At 38.8% G+C, this 20422-nt stretch overlaps 1 protein-coding gene across 1 annotated transcript in view; it reads left to right on the forward strand.

Annotated features, from left to right (window-relative positions):
• Positions 1–20422, forward strand: part of LOC113991089 (phospholipid-transporting ATPase IB) — a 178825-nt gene that overhangs the window by 84601 nt on the left and 73802 nt on the right. The window contains exons 22-24 of the mRNA XM_027727165.2: positions 130–269; positions 3516–3654; positions 10827–10891. Coding sequence (XP_027582966.2) covers positions 130–269; positions 3516–3654; positions 10827–10891 — 344 coding nt within the window. The remainder of the gene's footprint in view (positions 1–129; positions 270–3515; positions 3655–10826; positions 10892–20422) is intronic.

The raw sequence follows: 20422 nt of genomic DNA on the forward strand, positions 1-20422 counted from the left end.
AGCAGTCTGTGTTAATAGCTCCTGTTGTTCCAGTGAGAGGGTTGGAATTTAGTGTTCATTAGGGCATTAATGATTTACTGATACTCAGTGTAATTTTACTGTGGGTAATGGCTACCTTATGTTTCATAGGTCTGAGGACATTGTGCATTGCTTATGCAGATCTATCAGAGAAGTCTTACAGAGAGTGGTTGAATGTCTACAATGAATCCAGTACAGTTCTGAAAGACAGAACTCAGAAGCTGGAGGAGTGCTACGAGATCATTGAAAAGGTGAAACATACTTCTTTGATTAGATGCAGGTTTCCTCAGATGTGTATTTTTCAGTGGAATTTGGGCTTTATACAATAAACTGTTAATTTAGTAGATGAGAAACTGAAAAGATGTTCTTAGATGGCAACCTGTTCAGTCCATAGATCTCTCAAGTTTTAATTTGTAAGTCTGAGACAAACTTATGGATAAAAAAAAAATAATTTCTACTTATAAAAGCCTTTCACACACATTTTTTTATCTTCCTTTTTTGTGTAAGATTTTTGTAACTTGATAAAGCTAATGTATAAAAATCGTTGTGTTGCACCAAATTCCCATGTACTAGTATATGAAGAAATGCACTGCTTTTCATACAGCAGTCACAGTTCAGGTGTTCTGAAGGCTTCATTGTAGGCACAATGAAGTCCTTACCAAAGCCTGTAGTTGCATGGACTGAAAAAAGGTGGATAAACTGCACTCCATGAAAATTGCAGAGCCCTTAATTTTGGAAGGGAAAGGCAGGTATTGGAGAAGCAATTTGAAACGCTGATCCCACATAGAATTAAATGTTAAAGTGCCAACACTAGGGGCCAGTGTTTCTCCTAGCCTTGTTGGTCTTGCTGCTTTCTGAAATGCTGGTAGTCGCACTCCTCACCTACAGGTGTTCACGCTCTTCCCCCTTGCTCCGGGTATTTCACTCTCATTTTATTTAGTGGTTTCTTTAAAACGTGCTTTGAACTTCAATTTATTTTAAAATTAATATTAAAAATGCTGCTTAAGTTCTGGAGCACTCTTTTTTATTGGGGCAGAATCATAGAATGGCCTGGTTTGGAAGGGACCTTAAAGGTCATTGAGTTCCAACCTCCTGTGATGGGCAGGGACACCTTTCACTAGACCAGGTTGCTCAGAGTTCAATCCAAACTGGCCTTGAATACTTCCAGGGATGGGACATCCGTGAGGAGGTTGAGACTAGGATGGGAGTTAACTGTCACAGGGTAACAGAAAAGCTCCAAGAACTCTTTCAGCAAGAGCTGAAGATTGAGTCTTTGTTTTCAGAGTAATGCCTAAAAATCTTCTTTTGCGTTACAGTGTGTCAGTAACAGTGGCTGTCTAATCCTTAATTCTGGGTAGCTCCTTTCAGTGTTCTGCTTCTTGCGCTGTGCTCTTGTATTCCTCTGTTGTCACTGAGGTGAAACATGAACGTGGCTTTAACTTAACTTTAAAGTGTGTTCTCAAACCTTAGATCATTTTTGGTCATCTACCTTCCACCTTTTTTCACAATTCAGTATCTTGAAAAAAGGGGAACCCACACATGGGTTTTAGAATTGGAGCTTTGGACTTGGTACCATATTGGCAAGAACTATCCACTGTATGCCTTTCCTGTTATTGCTTGCTTGCTGCTCATACCAAGGAACAGGGTATTTCCAGATAAACTGGCTTGTGGCTGTGACATAAAATACAATGTATTTTAACAGGCTAATGTTTGTTGTTTTTCTTTTTTTTTCATCTAAGAGCTCAAATTGAGAGCAAGAGAGCTACTTTGTCAGTGTGAGTGTTGAAATGGCTGGATCACAGTACAAGTGCACATGCAGAGACCAATTTGAACTGGCTTCCTTCCCCAGTTGTACGCTGGTTGAGAGGGCTTTGGTGAGCGCAATAGTAACTCCCCTGCTCAGGTAGCTCAGCCATGCTGATCCCTGTGCTGTCATGTTTAGCTCTTTTGGGGAAAAAAAGACAATGTACAATTGCACACTTGGATTCTGTTTGTAGCAATACTGAGAGCATTTGTAGGGCTTAATGTTTCATTGGGAGGCTATAGGGTACTAAAGCATGAGAACTTGCATGAGCTGATTCTGCTATCTTTACCAGCTGAATATCTCATAACAAAAATGAAGCTTTATCAAGACCTGCAACTAATGCCAACTTACACGCCTCTATGAATACTAATTTGCTCTTCTGTAATTTAGGCATCTGTAGATTCATACAAGCAGAAGCTGCTTTAATGCCCTCTTCATGGTATCATAGAAGGGTTTGGGTTCAAAGGGGCCTTTCAAGATCATCTAGTTCTAACCCTCCCTCCGCCATGGACAGGGACACATTTCAGTAAACCAGGTTCCTCAAATTTCTACCCAACCTGGCCTGGAACACTTCCAAGAATGGGTCGTCCACCTCTTCTCTTCGCAACCTATTCAGTGTCTCACCACCCTCATCTTTTTCAGTTTAGAAGCATCACCTTTTATCCTGCCACTTCAACTGTCTTTCTCCGTATTTCATATAAGCACACTTTTTATATAGAAAGGCCACAATAAGGTCACCCTGGAGCCTCATCATCTCCAGGCTGAACAACAGTAACTTTCCTAACTACTTCTGTTCACTTCATCTGTCTTCATTTCTGAATAATTTTAGTCTCTACCAAGAATAGAAGCTGTTACTTTTTCTGTATAATTACTGAAGTGATACAGTATACCTAAACTCAATTTATATCAATTTATGTTAGATTGAAGATCTTTGCATGTCTAAGGAATCATTATTATGCTTTTAAAGGTAAAATTTGAGTAGACCGTACCATTTGACAAGATTTATTTCTTAGCTGTTTTTTCTGCCTCACTTTTTTTTCTCTAAGGTAGCCATATGTCTTCAAGAAATTACTGTAGAATTGCATAAGAATATGGCAAACTCTGTAGTTTTAAATTCATTATATGAAGCATGTTTTTTTTCTGGCAGACATCTGTACGTTGACTAGAGATACTTGGATTGATTAATGTTCATACCACTTGTATTACTTAAATGTAGTGATTATATCCATAAATAGTTGCAATAATTTTTTCTTTTAGTGATTGTATCCAGTCTGTATGTACATTTTATGGACAGAAATTAGTTTAAATGATGTGATGCCAAATGACTTGTTTTGTGAGCTTAAATACATAAACTGTGACCACTCATCATGTTGCTATGGATTAGTGAATGCTCCAGTATATACGTTCATCCATAGGTTAGCTTTGAGTTTTAAAACTTCAATTAATTATTCTTGAAATGTTGCCATCTTTCTGATCAGAAACACTCTGTTCCATTCTGTACCTCTTGAAATGTGAATTGTGTGCAGAGGAAGTAGAATAGCCACACCAGAAATTTAGTGTAGTATAAATTGCTTGTCAAAATGCAGTATTAACGAGAGGCAACATGCTGTCTTAATTCTGTTTTGAGTGTGTTCCACACAGAGGTTTATCTTCAGAAAACAATCCCTCAAATTCTTTTTTTTTTTTTTTCCAGGATTTGCTGCTTCTTGGAGCTACAGCCATTGAAGACCGCCTGCAAGCAGGTGTTCCAGAAACAATAGCCACACTAATAAAGGCAGAAATTAAGATATGGATTTTGACGGGTGACAAACAGGAAACAGCTCTCAATATAGGTATCCATCCTTCTGGTTACTCTGAATTTGTCTGATACATAGCAGGTTACATGCTATGTGGGATTTTAAACAAAATCAGGCCTGCTTCATATAGGATGGTTCCTCTGTAGCAGGGCATGACTTTGGAGAAGGGGGTTTTTAGTGAAATCTTCACTATGAGTGTTGGGCTGTATTCAAATGTTTTGGTTTTTAAGGCAAAAGGGACATTTCTACTCTTGATTAGGTGCAGTTCTTTTATTGAGTGAATATATGTAACTCTGCTTTCTGATGGAAACCGAACAGCCTAACCAGACTAATGTTTCTGACATTCTGTACATTGTATGAAACTGGTTTAGAGTTTCTTTTTTCTTACTGGCTGCCTTTTGTAGGCTTTAATAGAGTTTGGGATATGATGAGAAATATGATAATGCAAAGTGTGTAGATTACAGGTTCTTGCAAACTGTGTCTGTGAAAGAGGGTGGAAACTTGAATAATTGACCCTGATGGTACATCTGTTAGTACGTTGTGATTGTTAGCGGAAGTGTCTTGCTGCTGATGCTCGCTATTGAGTGTGTGTGTGTATGGAGATCAGTATGGGTTGTTTTATTGAGGTATAATCCAGATATCTTTGTCTCAACCCTGATGCATCCTGGCTTACAGGCTACGCCCTTTGTAATGCAAAAAACCCCCAGTGTACCATGATGTGAAAAGAAAGTACAAATTCAAGTGTTTATTAGACAAGTGTGCTTCCGTACTGATGGAGTACAGTGGTAACCTAATTAAGACATAGGTGTTTATCTGGTTACCTGTTTTTGCAGCATAAAACTGGAGAGTTTTAAGCATTTGTAAGTTTAGGTTTATTATTAGAAGCAACCCTTAAACATTACATTTCTTCTTAGGTCATAAATGTGTCTGATAATGGTTAATATTCCCAACACCTATCCAATACTAAGATTTTACTGTAAGGGTGGACTGAACTGGAGGTTCACATTGTAATTTCCATCCTATTGCAATTAGGTGCTGTGCTCTCTAGCACTTCTGCTACCATGCTAATCTTGCATTGGATATGCCACACAAGTAGGTCTAGTAAACACTCAAAACTCAAATCTTTCAGCCCTTTTCTCAGTGGGGATGCTGAGAAGGTGGGTAACCTGGGTAGCAATACCTTGTACCATCACAAAATGCAGCCATGGTTAAAATTTCTGAGCTGTGCCTATGCTGCCATTATGCTTCATGCAATGCTAGTAGTCTCCTAGGGAGTGGCTACTCAGGTCTTAACTTAGTAGTAAAGGCTTGGGAAAGGAATATATCCCGATGTAAGCACATCTCCTACCATACCATCCCATACCTCCCAAAAGTAGCATCTTTGGCAATATAATACCATGATGCTCTTGCATTCTTTTTGATGACTTTTCTCCCTGTCATAGTAAGTCTGCCCAGAAGACAAAATAGCACTCTGTGGTGATCTGACATCTCACATAAGTAGGTTCAGTTACAGACCATCACAGTTCTGCCAGGAGTAGTCTGAAATACTCCCAGACCTGTCTGCATGCAGTTCTAAATGTAAAAAGCTTAAGTTGTCCCCTTATTCATATAAATAGAGAGTCCTGAAGTCAAGATGAGCTCAAGAAGGCTAAAGAAATGTCTCCTGTAACAGGAGGCAACCTATGCTGCTAAGGTTCCACAGTTGCATTCAGATTTGCCAATTAGTCTGTTTAGGTGTAGGTTAAGGGGAACATAAACAGCATACATTGCTTTCTCAAGCTCATGTTGACTTCAAGATTCTCTTAATATTGATGCTCTGTAACTGAACTTTAATTACCTTTAACAAAATTTCAGGCATTTTAATTTTTTTGTCTGGTTTGTTTTGTTTTCTTTTTTTCCTTTTTTTTTCTGTTTCGGTTGGCTTAGTGAAATTTCAGAATGTAGTCTGTTTGACTGACTAGAATTTTTGTGTACTTCTCAAAACCAGATCAACTTTCGTAAGTCTTTGTATGTTGAAGTTGGTACCAAGAGATGAAATTAACTGTTACAGTTGTAGAAGAAATAAGGTGGATGGCTTAAGTAGAGAATTGATTTAAAAGCTAATTATCGGTTTCAATCACTATATGCAGATTTTGCTTTCTTTACAAGCAGTAGTCAATGAGAGGAGGGAAGCATCATCTTTTGACTACTGAAAAAAAGGTATCTACAGATTTTGGCATAAGTACCTCAAATAAGTTGCTATATTAACCAACAGCAGGTAGCTCGAACACAAGTAAATGAGCTTTTTCTGATGGAGACGAATTTTTAGCTTCTCTTTAAAACTGTTGGTTTGTTGTTTCTTTTATTATAGTAATCTGAGGAGAATAAGCATCTCTATGAAAAACTTCTAAATTATCACTTTGTTTAATGTACAGTTTGGTACTAAAACTCTGATAAACTTCATGTTCAAGTTAGCTTGAAAGTATAAATATGTGGCAACCTTCCAGTTTTTGTATGTAACTCATTAAAAGACAGTAATAAACATCAAACTTAAAAAACAACCCACGTGTGCACTGTTTTTCAGGTGTAAATATGCTATTTGGGGAGTAAAAAGTATTTTCACTTTCTCATTGTGTATGGAGGCTATCCTTATGGAGTCTTGCTTGCTGTATGGATGTGTGTGTGTATTGAGGTATATTTGAGCTCTTGGCAGGTGTATCAAGGAGCTGGAGTACTTTTGTTCTTCCAGCTTCCTCTTGATTCTTTGTTTTTCAGAATTTGCATATGTCTGTCTCCTGATTGCATTTTTGACTTCTCTGGAAAGTAGTAGTTGACCTTATTGTGGGGTGGCTGTATTCTTTCTACTCAGCCATGTGCCAATCAATAATTTTGCAGGTGAGGAGGGTGTTCATTATAAGCTTTAATGCTGATCAACCATTTGAACTCTCTACCTCTAGAAAATGGGAGCTCCAGGTTCAGAAACATCTTTGAGCATGACCTGCTAACAACTCCTAGAAGGGTTAAGTGTTCTTGTAGCTTCATCCTTTTCCTTCAATCAGTCTGCAGACTCTGGATCTTCATTGTCTTTCAGTGAGACAAAAACACCCATGACAGATTTCTGTTTACTACCATCCTGGTGCTCAGCAGACTTACAAAAAATCAGAACTGCTCTATTTGCAGTCATTAACTTCTTTAGGAACAGATTTGTTTTCTGGGAATGGGAATACAGTATTTTCTCAACGGTATCCCTCCCCTGAACAATGAATCAGTCTCTGCAGTTGAGCTGAGTGCTCTTACCTAGTGTGTGCATTCATAGCTATGAGCACTGCCTTAAAATCATAGAAGGGTTTGGGGTTGGAAGGGACCTTTTGAAGACCTAGTCCAATCCTCCTGCTGTGGTCAGAACATGTTTAACTAGATCAGGTTGCTTAAAGCTCTATCCAGCCTGGTCTCAAACACTTGCAGGGATGGGGCATCCACAACTTGTCTGGGCAATCTGTTCCACTCTCACCACCCCATCATAAAATATGTCTTCCTCATGTGCAGTCTGAAACTCTTTCAGTTTCAAATGATTGGCTTTTGCCTGGCCACTACAAGCCTTGGTAAAAAGTCATACTCAGTCTTTCGTAGAAGCTCCCTTTATGTATTGAAAGGTCTTCCCAGAGCCTTTTCTTCTCCGGGCTGAACAACCCCAACTCTCAGCCTGTTTTCATAGGAGAGGTGTTTTAGCCTTTTGATTGTTTTTGTGGCCCTCCTCTGCACCCACACTAACAGGTCCATGTCTGTCTTGTGCTGGGAGCCCCAGGGCTGGATGCAATACTACAGGTGGGGTCTCGTGTTCAATTTTTCATCACTCAGTATCCCCAGGTACTTCTCAGTAGGGCTGCTTTCAATCCATTCATCCCCAAGTCTGCCCTGATTGATATTTGGGATTGCTGCAGCAAAGTGCAGGACCTTGCACTTGCCTTGCACTTGTGGAGCTTCATTCTGTTTCACAGGCCTACTGCTCAAGCCAATCCAAGTGCCTCCTGGTGGCATCGCTTCCCTTGAGTGTATCAACTGCACAGTTCAGCTCTGTCTTGTCTGAAGACTTTCTCAGAGTGAACTTGATCCCATAGCATGTCACTGGAGAAGATACTGAGTGGTATCAGTCCCAGAACTGACCCCTGCACCACTGAGTGTAACTCCATGGGTGTTGAACCATTGACTGCAACTCTTTGGATGCAGGTGTCCAGCCAAATTCCTTACTCATCTAACAGTACATCCATCAGACCCATATCTTTCCAATTCAGAGGTGAGAACACTTCTTGATGAGCTGTGCTTTTTTTCAGTTGAGGAAACTGAAGCAATGCCAGCACACTTGCCTATATCCCTATGCAAGTTTGAGCAGGTCATATGTACCCTCTCTGAACACCGAGGATAATCATTCTTGCCTTAGATGCTGGATCCTGTATGCCTGCAGTACGAATGTGCCTGTAGGATATGATCCTGAACTCTGGTTAAAGCAGTCTTTCTCCCAGGACACTTGAAGTAAGTCCCAGAAGTACCTGATTCATCTGCTTTGTGGACTCTTAATCAGACTTTTAAATTACAGAGCTAGATATCAACTTGCAGGTGTGAATTGACATTTTATATCTGGCTTGGAACCAGCAGCTGATCTTACTCTACTCAGAAGCATTGAGGAAACTATGTACATACGTTAGAGAATGTATTTTTGCTTGCTGTATTAGTATTGCCAGTAATAACTATTATAAAACTATTATAAAACTTTAAAATATTACTGCAGATGTCTAAGATTGTTACTGGTAGTCTCACAGTTGCCAGCCACTTTGCTTTATACTAGTGCTAGATTTTAATATCATCTTAGCCTGGAATTGTATATAATGTATAGGTCTTCTATAAACCCTTGTTAGGCTTGGCTTACATTCTCCTATTCCGATCTTGGTCTTCCTGTTTTAATGTGATAGAAAGATGCAAAATAGCCTCAATTGCAGGGTAAGTTCTTCTGAATCCATAACTTCCAAGATGCACAGCAGAGCAACTCTGTTTTCCACAGTATCTTTTTTTTCTTCCTGCTTGACTTGTAGAATGGCATCTTGCTCATTTTGAAAGAGGTAAAGTGAAACAGTGGTTTAGAAATTACAGCTTGCTATTGCAGCTGCTATTCTAATCAAACACTACTAGAAAATCTTTTTGAATTAGTTATGCTGAGTTTATAACACACTACTGTACAAGACTGTTGCCATTGCCTGGGGAAAGAATAACCCTGGTATGGAAGGAAGTGCCTAAATTTGTACTACTCTCTTTTTCTTCTCAATAAAAATAAGGAAGTGAGTTTTCAGCCTGGGACTAACTTTTTAAAATGGCAAACTGACTTGAGAAAAAAGTCAGTGTTTTGTCTATACCTGCTGGAGGTTTGTTGCTCAATCTGTACTACCACCTAAGACTTGTTCCCAGGCAGAATCAGAGGCTGTCTGCAAAGCTTTCATGCTATAGGCTGCATTTCATTAGAATATATTTCATCCTTTTCCCAACAGGTGTGTATGAGTTCAATGTCATTCTGTATTGTTCTCTGAAGCAGAAAGTAAACCTTGGCTCGTTAACACAACTAAGATGAAAATGTATTTGCAAGGTTGCACTTGATAGTCATAGTCTACACAGCTGTGAAAATGGAGGACAAACTAAGCTTATGCAGGTAATCAAACCTGCTGCCTGAGAGTGCCTGGCTGTGTGATGTAAGCATGTCTTCCACAAAGGAAAACAAGGGATTTGCTTTCTTGACAGAAGTCACTCATGCAGGCATGTTAACCCAGGATTATGCCTACAAAACTAGCCCAATTATAAAAACTTTGTAGCCTGAGGAAATGATTTGCATTGCAATTGATGAACCAGTATGGCCTTCCTAAGGAACCAAGAATCCCATAGAAAATGTCATGCCTCAGTTGTTCTGTTGCTGTTGTAAGATATGGAAAGAGGCACTTCATCTTTTTACATTGACTGTACTGTTATGCTTTTGAATCAGTCAACCTTGCAGTGGTTCCTCACTGGGACATTACTCTTACAGTGCAATAGCCTCCAATCTCCGTACGAGAAAAGAGACTTCCTAAGATCTCATTTTATTTGACAGCAATTTCTTAAACTTGCTGTAATTCATTTCTATACAAAGACACAGTAGAAATACAAAACAATTCTATTGTATTTCTTTTTACTGTGTAATTTAGATGAGCAATAAAAGGTGTGTGCTTCAAATAAATTCATTCTCTGCTGTTTTATTAAGCATACATGACTGTGTCAACCCCAAGTGAACTTGTATGTGCAAGTGAACTTTTAGGATAAAGCAGTGAGATTGTCTGATGCAAGTTTGCATTTGCCTCTTGCCATTAATATGAGTGGGAATTAAACTGTTTATTCTGCAAATGCTTATAGTTTTATGGATGTAAGAGAGGTTTTGGTTTTTTTGTGTTTTTTTTTGTTTTGTTTTGTTTTGTGGGTTTTTTTTTGTTTGTTTGTTTTTTTGTCTTGAGAATTTTCATTTTCCGTTTTGGTGTCCTGGCAATTGTGCAGAACTGCCTTCTGACTGCTGCTCCAGACTATGGCAACTTGCTCTTTCTTGTTCTTTCGTGTCCCAGTCCTACACTAAGAATAAGCTACTACAGTTACCTGGTTCCTATAGGACTTAGTAGGGCCTCTGTGTATGTCATTGATCTGTAGTTTTTAATGATGCTCAGAACCTTCCACACTGAACTCTCCAGAGTAAAAAATGCTTATGTAAGCCCAAGTGTGGGCTAAGGGGACTGGGTAGCACCAACTAATCCATGTGTGCACTTCTGGTCATCTGGCACAGTTGCAACTGTGCATTCAGATCTGTTCCTGTAGTGCGTGGAAGGCAATTCTGCCTCCAGTGTAGATGAAAAAATAAAATAACTTTTGCTGTAGGGCTGTAGGCTGTATTTGATTCATCTAGTTCACATGGTGCTTTCTTTAATTAAAATATCTCAAGTGATGTATTTGAAAGTGCAGATAAAACTCAGCCTGTGTTGCTAGTAAAATTGTCATTTTGGTGTGTGTCCTATGCACCAGTGTTTCCAGCAGTCTGTCTGATAGGAGTAACTGCTCAAAAAGTAAATTGTCATCTGATCTATAGATGCTTATCTCAAGGTTGAGCTCAACCTTAGATAGTCTTCCAAAAAGTAAATCCTTGTGTGTTGTTTTTTTTTTCTCTCTTGCAGGGTACTCTTGCAGACTCATTTCACAGAGTATGTCTCTCATCCTGGTCAATGAAGAATCACTAGATGTAAGTAAGCAAATTCTGGTATAAGTCTTGACAGAAGGAGGTGTTATTAACGAGATGGAAAGTTGTTGAGCTTTCTCACTGAATTTCTCCTGCTTACCCTTAGGATAGCAAGATAAACAATTAATGCACAGGTGTGTTGTGCAAAATGTACTCCTGAGGTCTTCAGTCACAAGCTGTAGAAATCAAACTGAAGTCTCAGAACAAGAAACCTATGAGGTTCATGGGTTTACTTCTGGTGCAAACTGGAAAAACATGTAGCATGCCAGCAGGAATATAATTAGGCTTTAAGGTATGGATATAGAAGTAACATGTTTGAAGAAAGAAAAAACAAAAAATAAGCTAAGTAAGTAATTTCAATGTAATAAGCTATCTTCAGTATTGTATGGAACAGCTGTAACCAAACCGAGGCTTGAGCAAACAGCATTGTGAACTTGCCTATATACAGTAGCTTTTAAAACCTTAAATCAAAAATTGCCGATAAATGATAGCCATGCTCCTCATCTATGTGTAAAAATTAACTAGAAAAATCATACACTTATACATGAATCTTCCCAGAAGATCTTTTCCTGTTCTGTGTGTTTCAATGTCAATATCAGTATTTGATATCACTTTGATTTCTATTAGAGGTATTTGTAGAACAGATGAAAGGTTCTATAATAGGCAGCATCTGACAGTTGCATTTAGAGTTGGCAGTTCATTGTGCTTGACTGCATGGGAGATGGAAAGCCTGCATCTGAGTGTCAAATGAGTTACTGGATACCTGCAAATCTGGTGGAAGTGGGTCATACTATTGTGGCAAAGTTACCACCTGATAAGTGTTGTTTTCCAGTTGCCTTGATATGATTCCAATAATTTAATGTGTAGAAATGTTTGGTTACAGAATCTGGCTGTAAAGAGTATTGGAAATTTATCAGTAAACATAAATAAAGAAAGCTTTCAGAACATGAACTTGACCCTTGGCAAGTTTGATGACACCAAGCTGTGTGGTACAGTCGCTGCACTGGAGAGAGGGGGTGCCATCCTGAGGGACCTACACAGGCTTGAGAGGTGGGCCTGTGTGAACTTGGTGAAGTTCAGTAAGACTGAGTGCAAGGTCCTGCACCTGGGTTGATGCAGTCCCAAGCACAAGTAGAGGCTGGGAGGAGAATGGGTTGAGAGCAGCCCCGAGGAGAAAGACTTGGGGGTGTTTAGACAAAAAGCTCAGTATCACCCAGCAATATGTGGCTGCAGCCCAGAAAACCAGCTGCATCCTGGACTGCATGAAAAGAATCACAGCTAGCAGGTTAAGGGAGGTGATTCTTCCCCCCTACTCTGCTCTCATGAGACCCCACTTGGAGTGCTATGTTCAGCCCTGTGGGCTCCCAACATGTGATCGTGTTGGAGTGAGTCCAGAGGAGGGCTACTAAGTTGGGGTCTGGAGTGCCTCTCCTAGGAAGACAGGCTGAGAGGGTTTGGGCTGTTCAGCCTTGAGAAGGGAAGGCTCTGGGGAGACCTTATAGCACCTTCCAGTATCTAAAGGGGACCTGCAAGAAGGCTGGAGAGAGGGACCTCTTACAAGGGTATTGAGTGATAGGACGAGGGGGAATGGCCTTATGCTTTAAAAGGGTAGTTTTAGATTAGGTATTAGGAAGAAATTCTTTTACTAGGGTGGTGTGACACTGGAAGAGGTTGCCCAGAAAAACTGTGGATGCCCCATCCCTGGAGGTGTTCGAGACCTGGCTGAATGGGGCTTTGAGCAACCTGGGGTTATGGAGTGTCCCTGCCTGTGGCAGGGTGATTGGAACTAGATGATGATCTTTAAGGTCTCTTACAACTCTAACCCTTCTATGATTCTATGAAAAAAAAAAAATTGAGGACCATGGCATGTCAGATGAGGAGAAAAAACCCCTTACTGGTATATAGTCAATGGTGTTTTAAGTGAAGAAAATGGATGATTACATGATACACCATGAAGACATACCTAATATTGCAGGTGACTGCTGCTTTAGCTCAGATAGCGTATGTTCTCAAAAACATGAGCACAAACTTGTGGAGCTTCTAAACTGGTTCATCAGAAATGCTTTGTATTAAATCAGTATTGTTTTCAAACTAAAGTAAATATGTTATTCACCAAAGTACTCTTGTTGCCCTTCTGAATGTAGAATTGAATTTTTTTAAGTCTGAATAGGAGACTTGTGATTTGTTGATAATTGCTGCTAGTTCTTTTAATTCTAAGGTGTCCCTAGCTACTTACTGCCAATTTTTCAGTGTGGGATCTCCATAGTAATATTTATTTTGTGTTACACCTGTAACAGAAATTTTGACTCCTGTTCAACCAAGCTTAAAATCTATCTCTAGAAGATTCTCACACTGGAATTCTGTAGCATTATATTTAATATATTCCACCTCTGAAATCCATTAATACTAAAAATGAGTTTTTACAAGATCCAGGTTGAACTTAGAGCCTTTAAATATTGATACACTTACCCCTTTGTGCAGTCCCTGTGTGACTTTTCCCCCCCGCTTCTGCTCCTTGGCATGCAGTAGCAGGTGAGATGTGATCGAACAACTGTCTTGCCTTGGTTTTGAGAGCAAAATTTTTTCGAAGTCATGCGCTTCAGGAGAAAAATCAATCATTTCTGTTCTCTTCAGGGAACTCCTGGGAATAGAAAAGACTAATCCCTAGCTTGATTCAGCTGAATTCTAGAAACTTAGCATAATAATCTGCAAATGTCTATCCCTTATAGACTTAACTGGATGCATACATATACTCACTTGTTTTTTTCTTTTCCTAATAAAGGTTTTTGAAATGAGAATATTTTGAGCACTAGATTTACTTTGAATGTAATTCTTGGACTCAATTTCTGCTTAATTAAATTGGAACACCATAAAGTCTTACTGTGCAGCTCTTAACCTGGAAAAATTTCTTTCATTGGCATCTCTTAGAATTTGAGTTGTGAGAGGGGTAGCTGAAGAAGGGAAATCAGGTGATTCAGAGAGACCCCATCTACTGGATATTACAGCCAAGGAATGTTGGGTGTGTTCCTCCCCATCAGTCCTGTAGAAAGAAGAGCTGGGAGCTGTATCAATTGCTTATCACATGGGGTTGTATTTAATAGTAGTGGAAGGGCAACACTGGAGGGACACAGTTCTGAACCTGTAGGTAGTATTTTGCTATAAAGTAATTTTGTTGATGTAAATGGAGCTGCACAGTGAGTGTGTTCTGCAGAACTGATGTACCCTGGACTGACAGTCATCATCTGGCGTTATACACGGATGTGTAACCCACAGCAAATTGACACTCCAGTGTAAGAACCCTCAATACTGGTATCTGTTAATCAGATATGACTAAAGGTATAAGCAGAAGTTGGCTTCTGTTGCTTTTGGGATCCTGGTTCTTTTGCAGGAGAGAGGACATCTGTGCCTTATCAGTGATGTCATGCTGATTGCTCCCAAAAAATGGGGGTAAAGTTATTGTCAGCTTTTCAGACTAAAACCAGAGTTACCTAGTACTCCAAATGCTCCAAAGCATTGGTATCATGTGTACTTCAGTCATACTAAAAGATAATAAGGGATGCAGATATGGCTGCGAAGATGCGAACAAGCTGTGTACTACTAATACCTTGTAGATGCTTTGAAGGTTACATCTTGTGTGTTGCACTAGGGAGGAAACTGGGATTTTTGTCTCTCTTGTTATCATCTGCCCACATGCTTTGACCAAGGAAAACTGATAAGTGCAGGCAAGCTCAGTTTTAGCCAAGCATCAGCTCTCCTTCAGAGAAGCATCTGCCGTGGTCCTCTAGTGACTTGTGGCTAGTAAGTTACTTCAGTAGTTGCCAGTCAACCTGGAATAGTAATCACCTCTTATGTGGACACTGGGGATTTGCCAAGGAAGCTAATTAGGAAAAGAATACATTTCTCTATTGTACCAAGCTTTTCTTATTGGTCAAATTTCTATTTTTCTTAATCTAGAAATAGCTATCAAGCCAGTAAGTGGTTACATAAGGAACAGTGTCTAGTAGTCAGATAAGTCTTCAAAAATGTTAGGTAGAAGGGGTTTAGTGTTTTTCTTGTTTGTTTTTGAGGAACAAATAGGATCTTTCATAACTCCAGGTACTTGCTAATCTGCATAGAAAGTTAGTTGTATGGATGTGGAAAATATACAGCTCTTAGTGTGAAAAGCTGCTTTGATTTGAGTGTGCTGTGTAGAATTAGAAATGAAAGAATATAGGTGTTACCCGGACCTGTAGGTTTAAATACACACAGGACTCTGTAACTTAAGTGTTAGATTACCATTTTTTCAGGAAGTAATACTAATAGGTTTGAGCTGTGAGTGGTGAATGAGTTGGGCTGGTATTTTTGTTTCATCCTGCTTTTGCTTTTCAGAATTCATTAATGGCTGTTCTCCCTTATCTGTGGCTGTTTTTTCTCTTGGTGTTTTCTGGCACTGTGATAGTTGATGTGGATGAAGTGGAGGTACTTGGACCTGAAGGAATACAAGGACCTTTAGGAGTCCTAAGAGAAGGTTACTAAATAACTCTTCTTTCCATAGCTGAAATTTTGGGAGTGGGGGAGGCTTTTAAAAAAGCAAACACACTCTTTTCAAAGTGACTTTTACTTTCATATCTTGTTTTATGAGTGGTGGTTTCCAACAAAAGCCAGAAAAGATCTTGCAGATTTAAGCTACAGGTATTTAGGGGGTTAATGCCTTGTCCATGCTATAGGACAGAATAGATCATATTACATAGAAATGGAGAGGGAAGAGTGTGTGTTCCCTGAATTCCATCTAAAATTTGCTGTCTTGTTTATAAGAGTTCTCATATGTTAGAAGAAAATGACTTGGAACAAACCCTATTTCTCTTAAAACTTCTAATGATCTTCACATATGTGAAGGCTTGTATCAGCAGATGATCCTGAGTATTATCCAGATCTATTTTCTGTTGTGTAGGTAACAATATAATAATGGCTTCAGCTGGATGGTGAAGGAAGTATCTGTGTGCTTTGAAGATGGAATTCTTTGCAGCATACTGATAATGCTTATTTCTATTAAGCACAAGAAAGGACGGAAACATAAGGATGCATAATGAAGTGTTAAATGGATTTTGTTAAATGAGAAGCTACCAGAAAATGCAGTTTTTGCTGATATTAAATCATGATGGTGTGTTTTGAGGGGAATAAGGCTAAGCTGGTGTCATGTGTAGGTAGATGAGTTTTGGATAATGATCCTCTTGATTGACATGGCTAATAGTGCACATCTGTAAAAAGAATTCAGATTTATCTTTTGTGATGAAGGGTAAGAACTAAATAGTCCTCCTCTCAAGATACTTTTGTATCTGATCTTCTGCTTTTATTGAAGGGGAGTCTCTTGTTTGTGAAAGTTTATGTGCAGGTTTTAAGAATAAGCAGTGTTCCTTTCTTGGTGCAGAGCCAGCCTAAAGCAATAGGATTTATTTATCTGCAGTGTTAACTTAATGAAGGTAGTGGAGAACTAACTGTTTCAGGGTAACAGTTAGGGTATGTATCATATATTCTGAATCATATATTCAGAAAATAGACATATGAATATCTGTGGTCTTACTTTTTTGGTTCCCATAATACTGACTTACTACTAGTTTGTTAAATCCTTTTCTGAAGATTATTTGCTTTTTCATGGTAATTAGAGGATCATTCTTGCAGCTGAAGCTTGATTACTCCAAGCCTGCCCATCAGTCACATAAAGGAATACATCTCCTTCACATGGAAATGAAGAAAAAAAGATGTTTTTACATCTGGTTGAAGCTAGAAGGAGTCCTATAGAATTTCTCTGGGTTGATCAGTCTGTCAGAAACTACAATTAAACAGTTCTCTAACTGTATGACTTTAATACCTGACTAAGTATGTGTTCCTTCTGCTTTTTAACCTTCTACATAGAGTGGAACTGATCAGAGGAATCTTTTAGAGACTTGTAGGGTTCTTGCCTACCTTTGCCACAATGTTATATGCTTTTCTTTTTTTTAACTGAAAAATGTGTTAAGGTGCATTTTCACACTTCAGTATCTCGAGTAATTTAACTGAGGTAGTGATGCTGGAGGATCAGTGTTTCTCTTTCATATTTCTAAGTGTTTTAATCAGCTTATCTTCTACAAAACTAAGTAATGAGTGTGATCTCCTTGCCATAGCTTCAAGATAAAAGTGACTTGGATATCTTGAATTTTCAACTAATTCCCAAATCCTAAATTATCAAAACCTGTGTTCTAAACAGGCCTAAAATCACAGTTCTGAAGTGTCAGAGTGTAATATTCTTTTGGAGACCTTTTGGAATGGGTGCTCATCAGAGCTGAGGTGATTCTTATGCCCTCCTGAAGCTTCCATCATGCTGGGTTGTGGTTGTATGTATGTATGCTTGTCATGCACTCTGGTTTTTCAAGCTAGCCAGGCAAGGTAAGAGTGTCCTAGCATTCCTGATGGACACCAGGGTTATGGTCATGTTAATAAGACTTATAGAGAAATTGCCTCATAAGTTTAGAATTGGTGTAATCTCTTCAGTTCATTCAGCTTGAGTCTTGTGCTCCTCTTGGGTGAACCTTTTTGCTTCTATCCAGAAATAGGCTAGTTTAGGAAAACAATCAAATTCCTCAGTGAACTTAGCCATTCACTTACACAGCTGTGTTCTACCTCCTGTCTCACTATGATGAAAGAGGCATAAGTGATCCAGTATGGCAATTCACATAACAAAGCCCTCAGAAATTTTAGGTTATCTAGTCCATCATTTTGCTAATATGCTTGTTTGTTAAATACATGTGCCTTTGGATCCTTTTGTGTTTGTTTCTGGTCAGGTCAAGAGCATTGTTCAATTCACGATGGTTTTACTTTTTCTTACTTGTTATCTGTAACATTAAGTATAACTAACTTCATCCTAGAAAGGTAATCTGGGTGTTCAGTTCTACCTGCATGTCCCTCTTGTTTGACGTATGGCCATAGGCATTAACATCCTTCAGATTAATCTTGGGAGCACATCTTTTCTCTGAGACAAGAACTGTTCAGCTGTGGAATATTCTGATTTGGGGCCTCTGCTAGCATATGAAACAGTGACTGGAGAGTAGAAATTAATGTTCATACAAACTTTCCAGATTTAAGCACTTGCTTCCTCTTCAGGCTAATACGTGCAGCCTGCATTCAGCTCTGATCTGCTGTGACGCTCCGGAAAAGAGAAAGTGACCCCTGAGACAGCTGTATATTCAAGTGTTTTTCAGCCTGGGATCATATTGATAGTAGGTTGACAATATCCAAATTGCACTAGAAGACTGAGAAATGACAGTGAGTACTTAGTGGAAAGCTGGATGTAAAATCTTTGTCCATTTTCTGTGGCCAGCAAAACTGACACATCACAATGAAGCTTTCCTCTGATTTGAAAGATTGAGAAATTTGGTGTCCGTTATTAATTCAAGTTCTTGTAGCTAAAGTGTAGTATTCACTGAAATACAGCTATTTATAGAAAGACATGGTATCAAATTCTGTAGTATAACTGGGGACCATTTACATGGCTAATGGTGACCAAGGTCATCTGGCTTCAAGAACTCTATGTCTTTGGAGGGGGGGGGGGAAGGTCAGCATAGCATGTATGTTCGGATACAGAGTTTAGTAGTCTGTAGAACTTTGGGAAAATGTGGATTAATAAAACCAATTAGTAGTGAAGGGGCTTTGTAAGATCTGGGTTGGTATGGTAATAATTTGTCTTAATTATAGAATTAAAATTTCAGAACTTATCTGTAGATAACATAAGGAAAGGGGGGATGGGTTCACAACTAGCTGATTTTTTTGAAAACTTGTACTTTCTTTTCAAGTTATTAAAACTTAATTGGTCTGTCTATAGTAGGTTTAATATTATCAAGTTCTCAAGGGATTTATAGTTCTATCCAGGGCTTGACAGACAAACTCTACAGTTCAGTAGACAGAGTTAATAGGTTTAGTAAATATTAATAAAATAAATCTATTGTATAACTAAATCTTTAGGGAAATTACTCTGGCGGTTTAATTTTAAAAAGGAAACATGATCTTGATGATTTTCAGGAGTTTTCTTATTAAAATTATTTTTAGTAATTGAAGTGGGTATCATATTTATTAGATAAACTTCAATAAAAACTTCAGATGTATAGGGTAAACTGATAGGGAACTAGCTGGTGTGTTTTTAAAACTCAGGGAAAAAGAAGTCTTTGAAAGTTAGTGTTCACTTCAGGGAATGGTGTTTGTTTGACTAGAAAACAGAAGCCTGCCTGGGGCTTTCTTACAGAGCATCTTTATATTCTTGGCTTTTTAAAAAAAAAAGTAAAAGTGCTGGAAGCCATCAGGATAAAAGCAAATCAGGTGTTGTGACCAGCTTCTCAGTTGAGCGGGTAGCAGTATCTCTGCTGAGCAACAGTTATAGTGTGTCAATAAGATTTGTTTCCAGTTCTTCCTAGAATTAGACTAAAGCAGTGAGACATGAACAGTGCAGTGAGACATGAACAGAGCTGTTCTTGCTTCCTGAGCTACCTGTGGATGCCCAGGACATGTCAGTGTTCACCAGCTGTATATGGGAATAGAATATTCGTTTAAGCTGTAAGGACTATTGATCAGCAGTGTTAAGACTTTGCCAGATTTGAATGCAGAGATGAGTCTGAACTTATGTGAAATGCTGTTGTAAAGCCCTACTTTATAATATAGAGCAGTTCAAGTTAAGCAGAACTAGCATCTAGGTATGGGCTGCCCTGTGACCTCTAGACGCATTATGCCATGCAGTCATTCCTAGCAGTGGCAATTGCCAACAAATGCATGTCAGTTTAAATGTATTTTTCTTTTAAATCTGCAAGGAATAAGCAAGTCTCTTTTAGAGGAAGGAAGGGAATAGAATGAGTTATTTGTGGGAGTCTGGCAGAGTATAGAGTAGCTAAAAAAAGATGCACTTTCCTCTGTGGTTCCTTACTCAACATTAGCAGTTTTATTGGAACTTTTATTGTAGGTGGACAAAGTATTTTGGAGAAGTCAAGTAAGGACAGTGGAGAAATTGAATGTGATGGTTTTGGAGGGAGAAAAGGCAACAGATGGTTGTTTAGTGTGTTTGGGGTTTTTTGGGTTTTTTTGTTTGTATGAAGGAAGTATGTGAAACTTCTTAAGAAATGGAAATTCTTTAGCTACTTGAGGTTACAAATAAAGTATACCTTGTGACAAATAATTTGATTCACGGTTGTGCAGCACCTAGGAGCCACACAGCCCTTCAGTTAAGGAAATCTGCAAATCAGAGGGATAGTTCTGGCAAAAAGTGTTAGAAAGTATGTTTGCCAAGAATACTAGGAGCTCAAGGTGCCGTGCTCAAGGAAATAAAAAGTTGCTGCTGTAGCTCTTGTACAGAACCGTAGTAGAGTTACTAACCTCCCAAGAGCAACATAGAGCTTCAATGTAACTTTTTGTGGTGGTCACTTACAGGAAATTCTCAAGCTAAATATTATTCAAAATAATGGTAGTCATGTAGGACTAAGCATGGATCTAGGACATCTCTTAATTTTATAAGTGACGAAGCACTCCTACTCAGACTGC

The sequence above is a fragment of the Pipra filicauda genome, unplaced genomic scaffold (genome assembly GCF_003945595.2).
Source record: "Pipra filicauda isolate LSUMZ 115617 unplaced genomic scaffold, ASM394559v2 scaffold50_size3627746_pilon, whole genome shotgun sequence".
In the NCBI taxonomy this organism is placed as follows: domain Eukaryota; kingdom Metazoa; phylum Chordata; class Aves; order Passeriformes; family Pipridae; genus Pipra; species Pipra filicauda.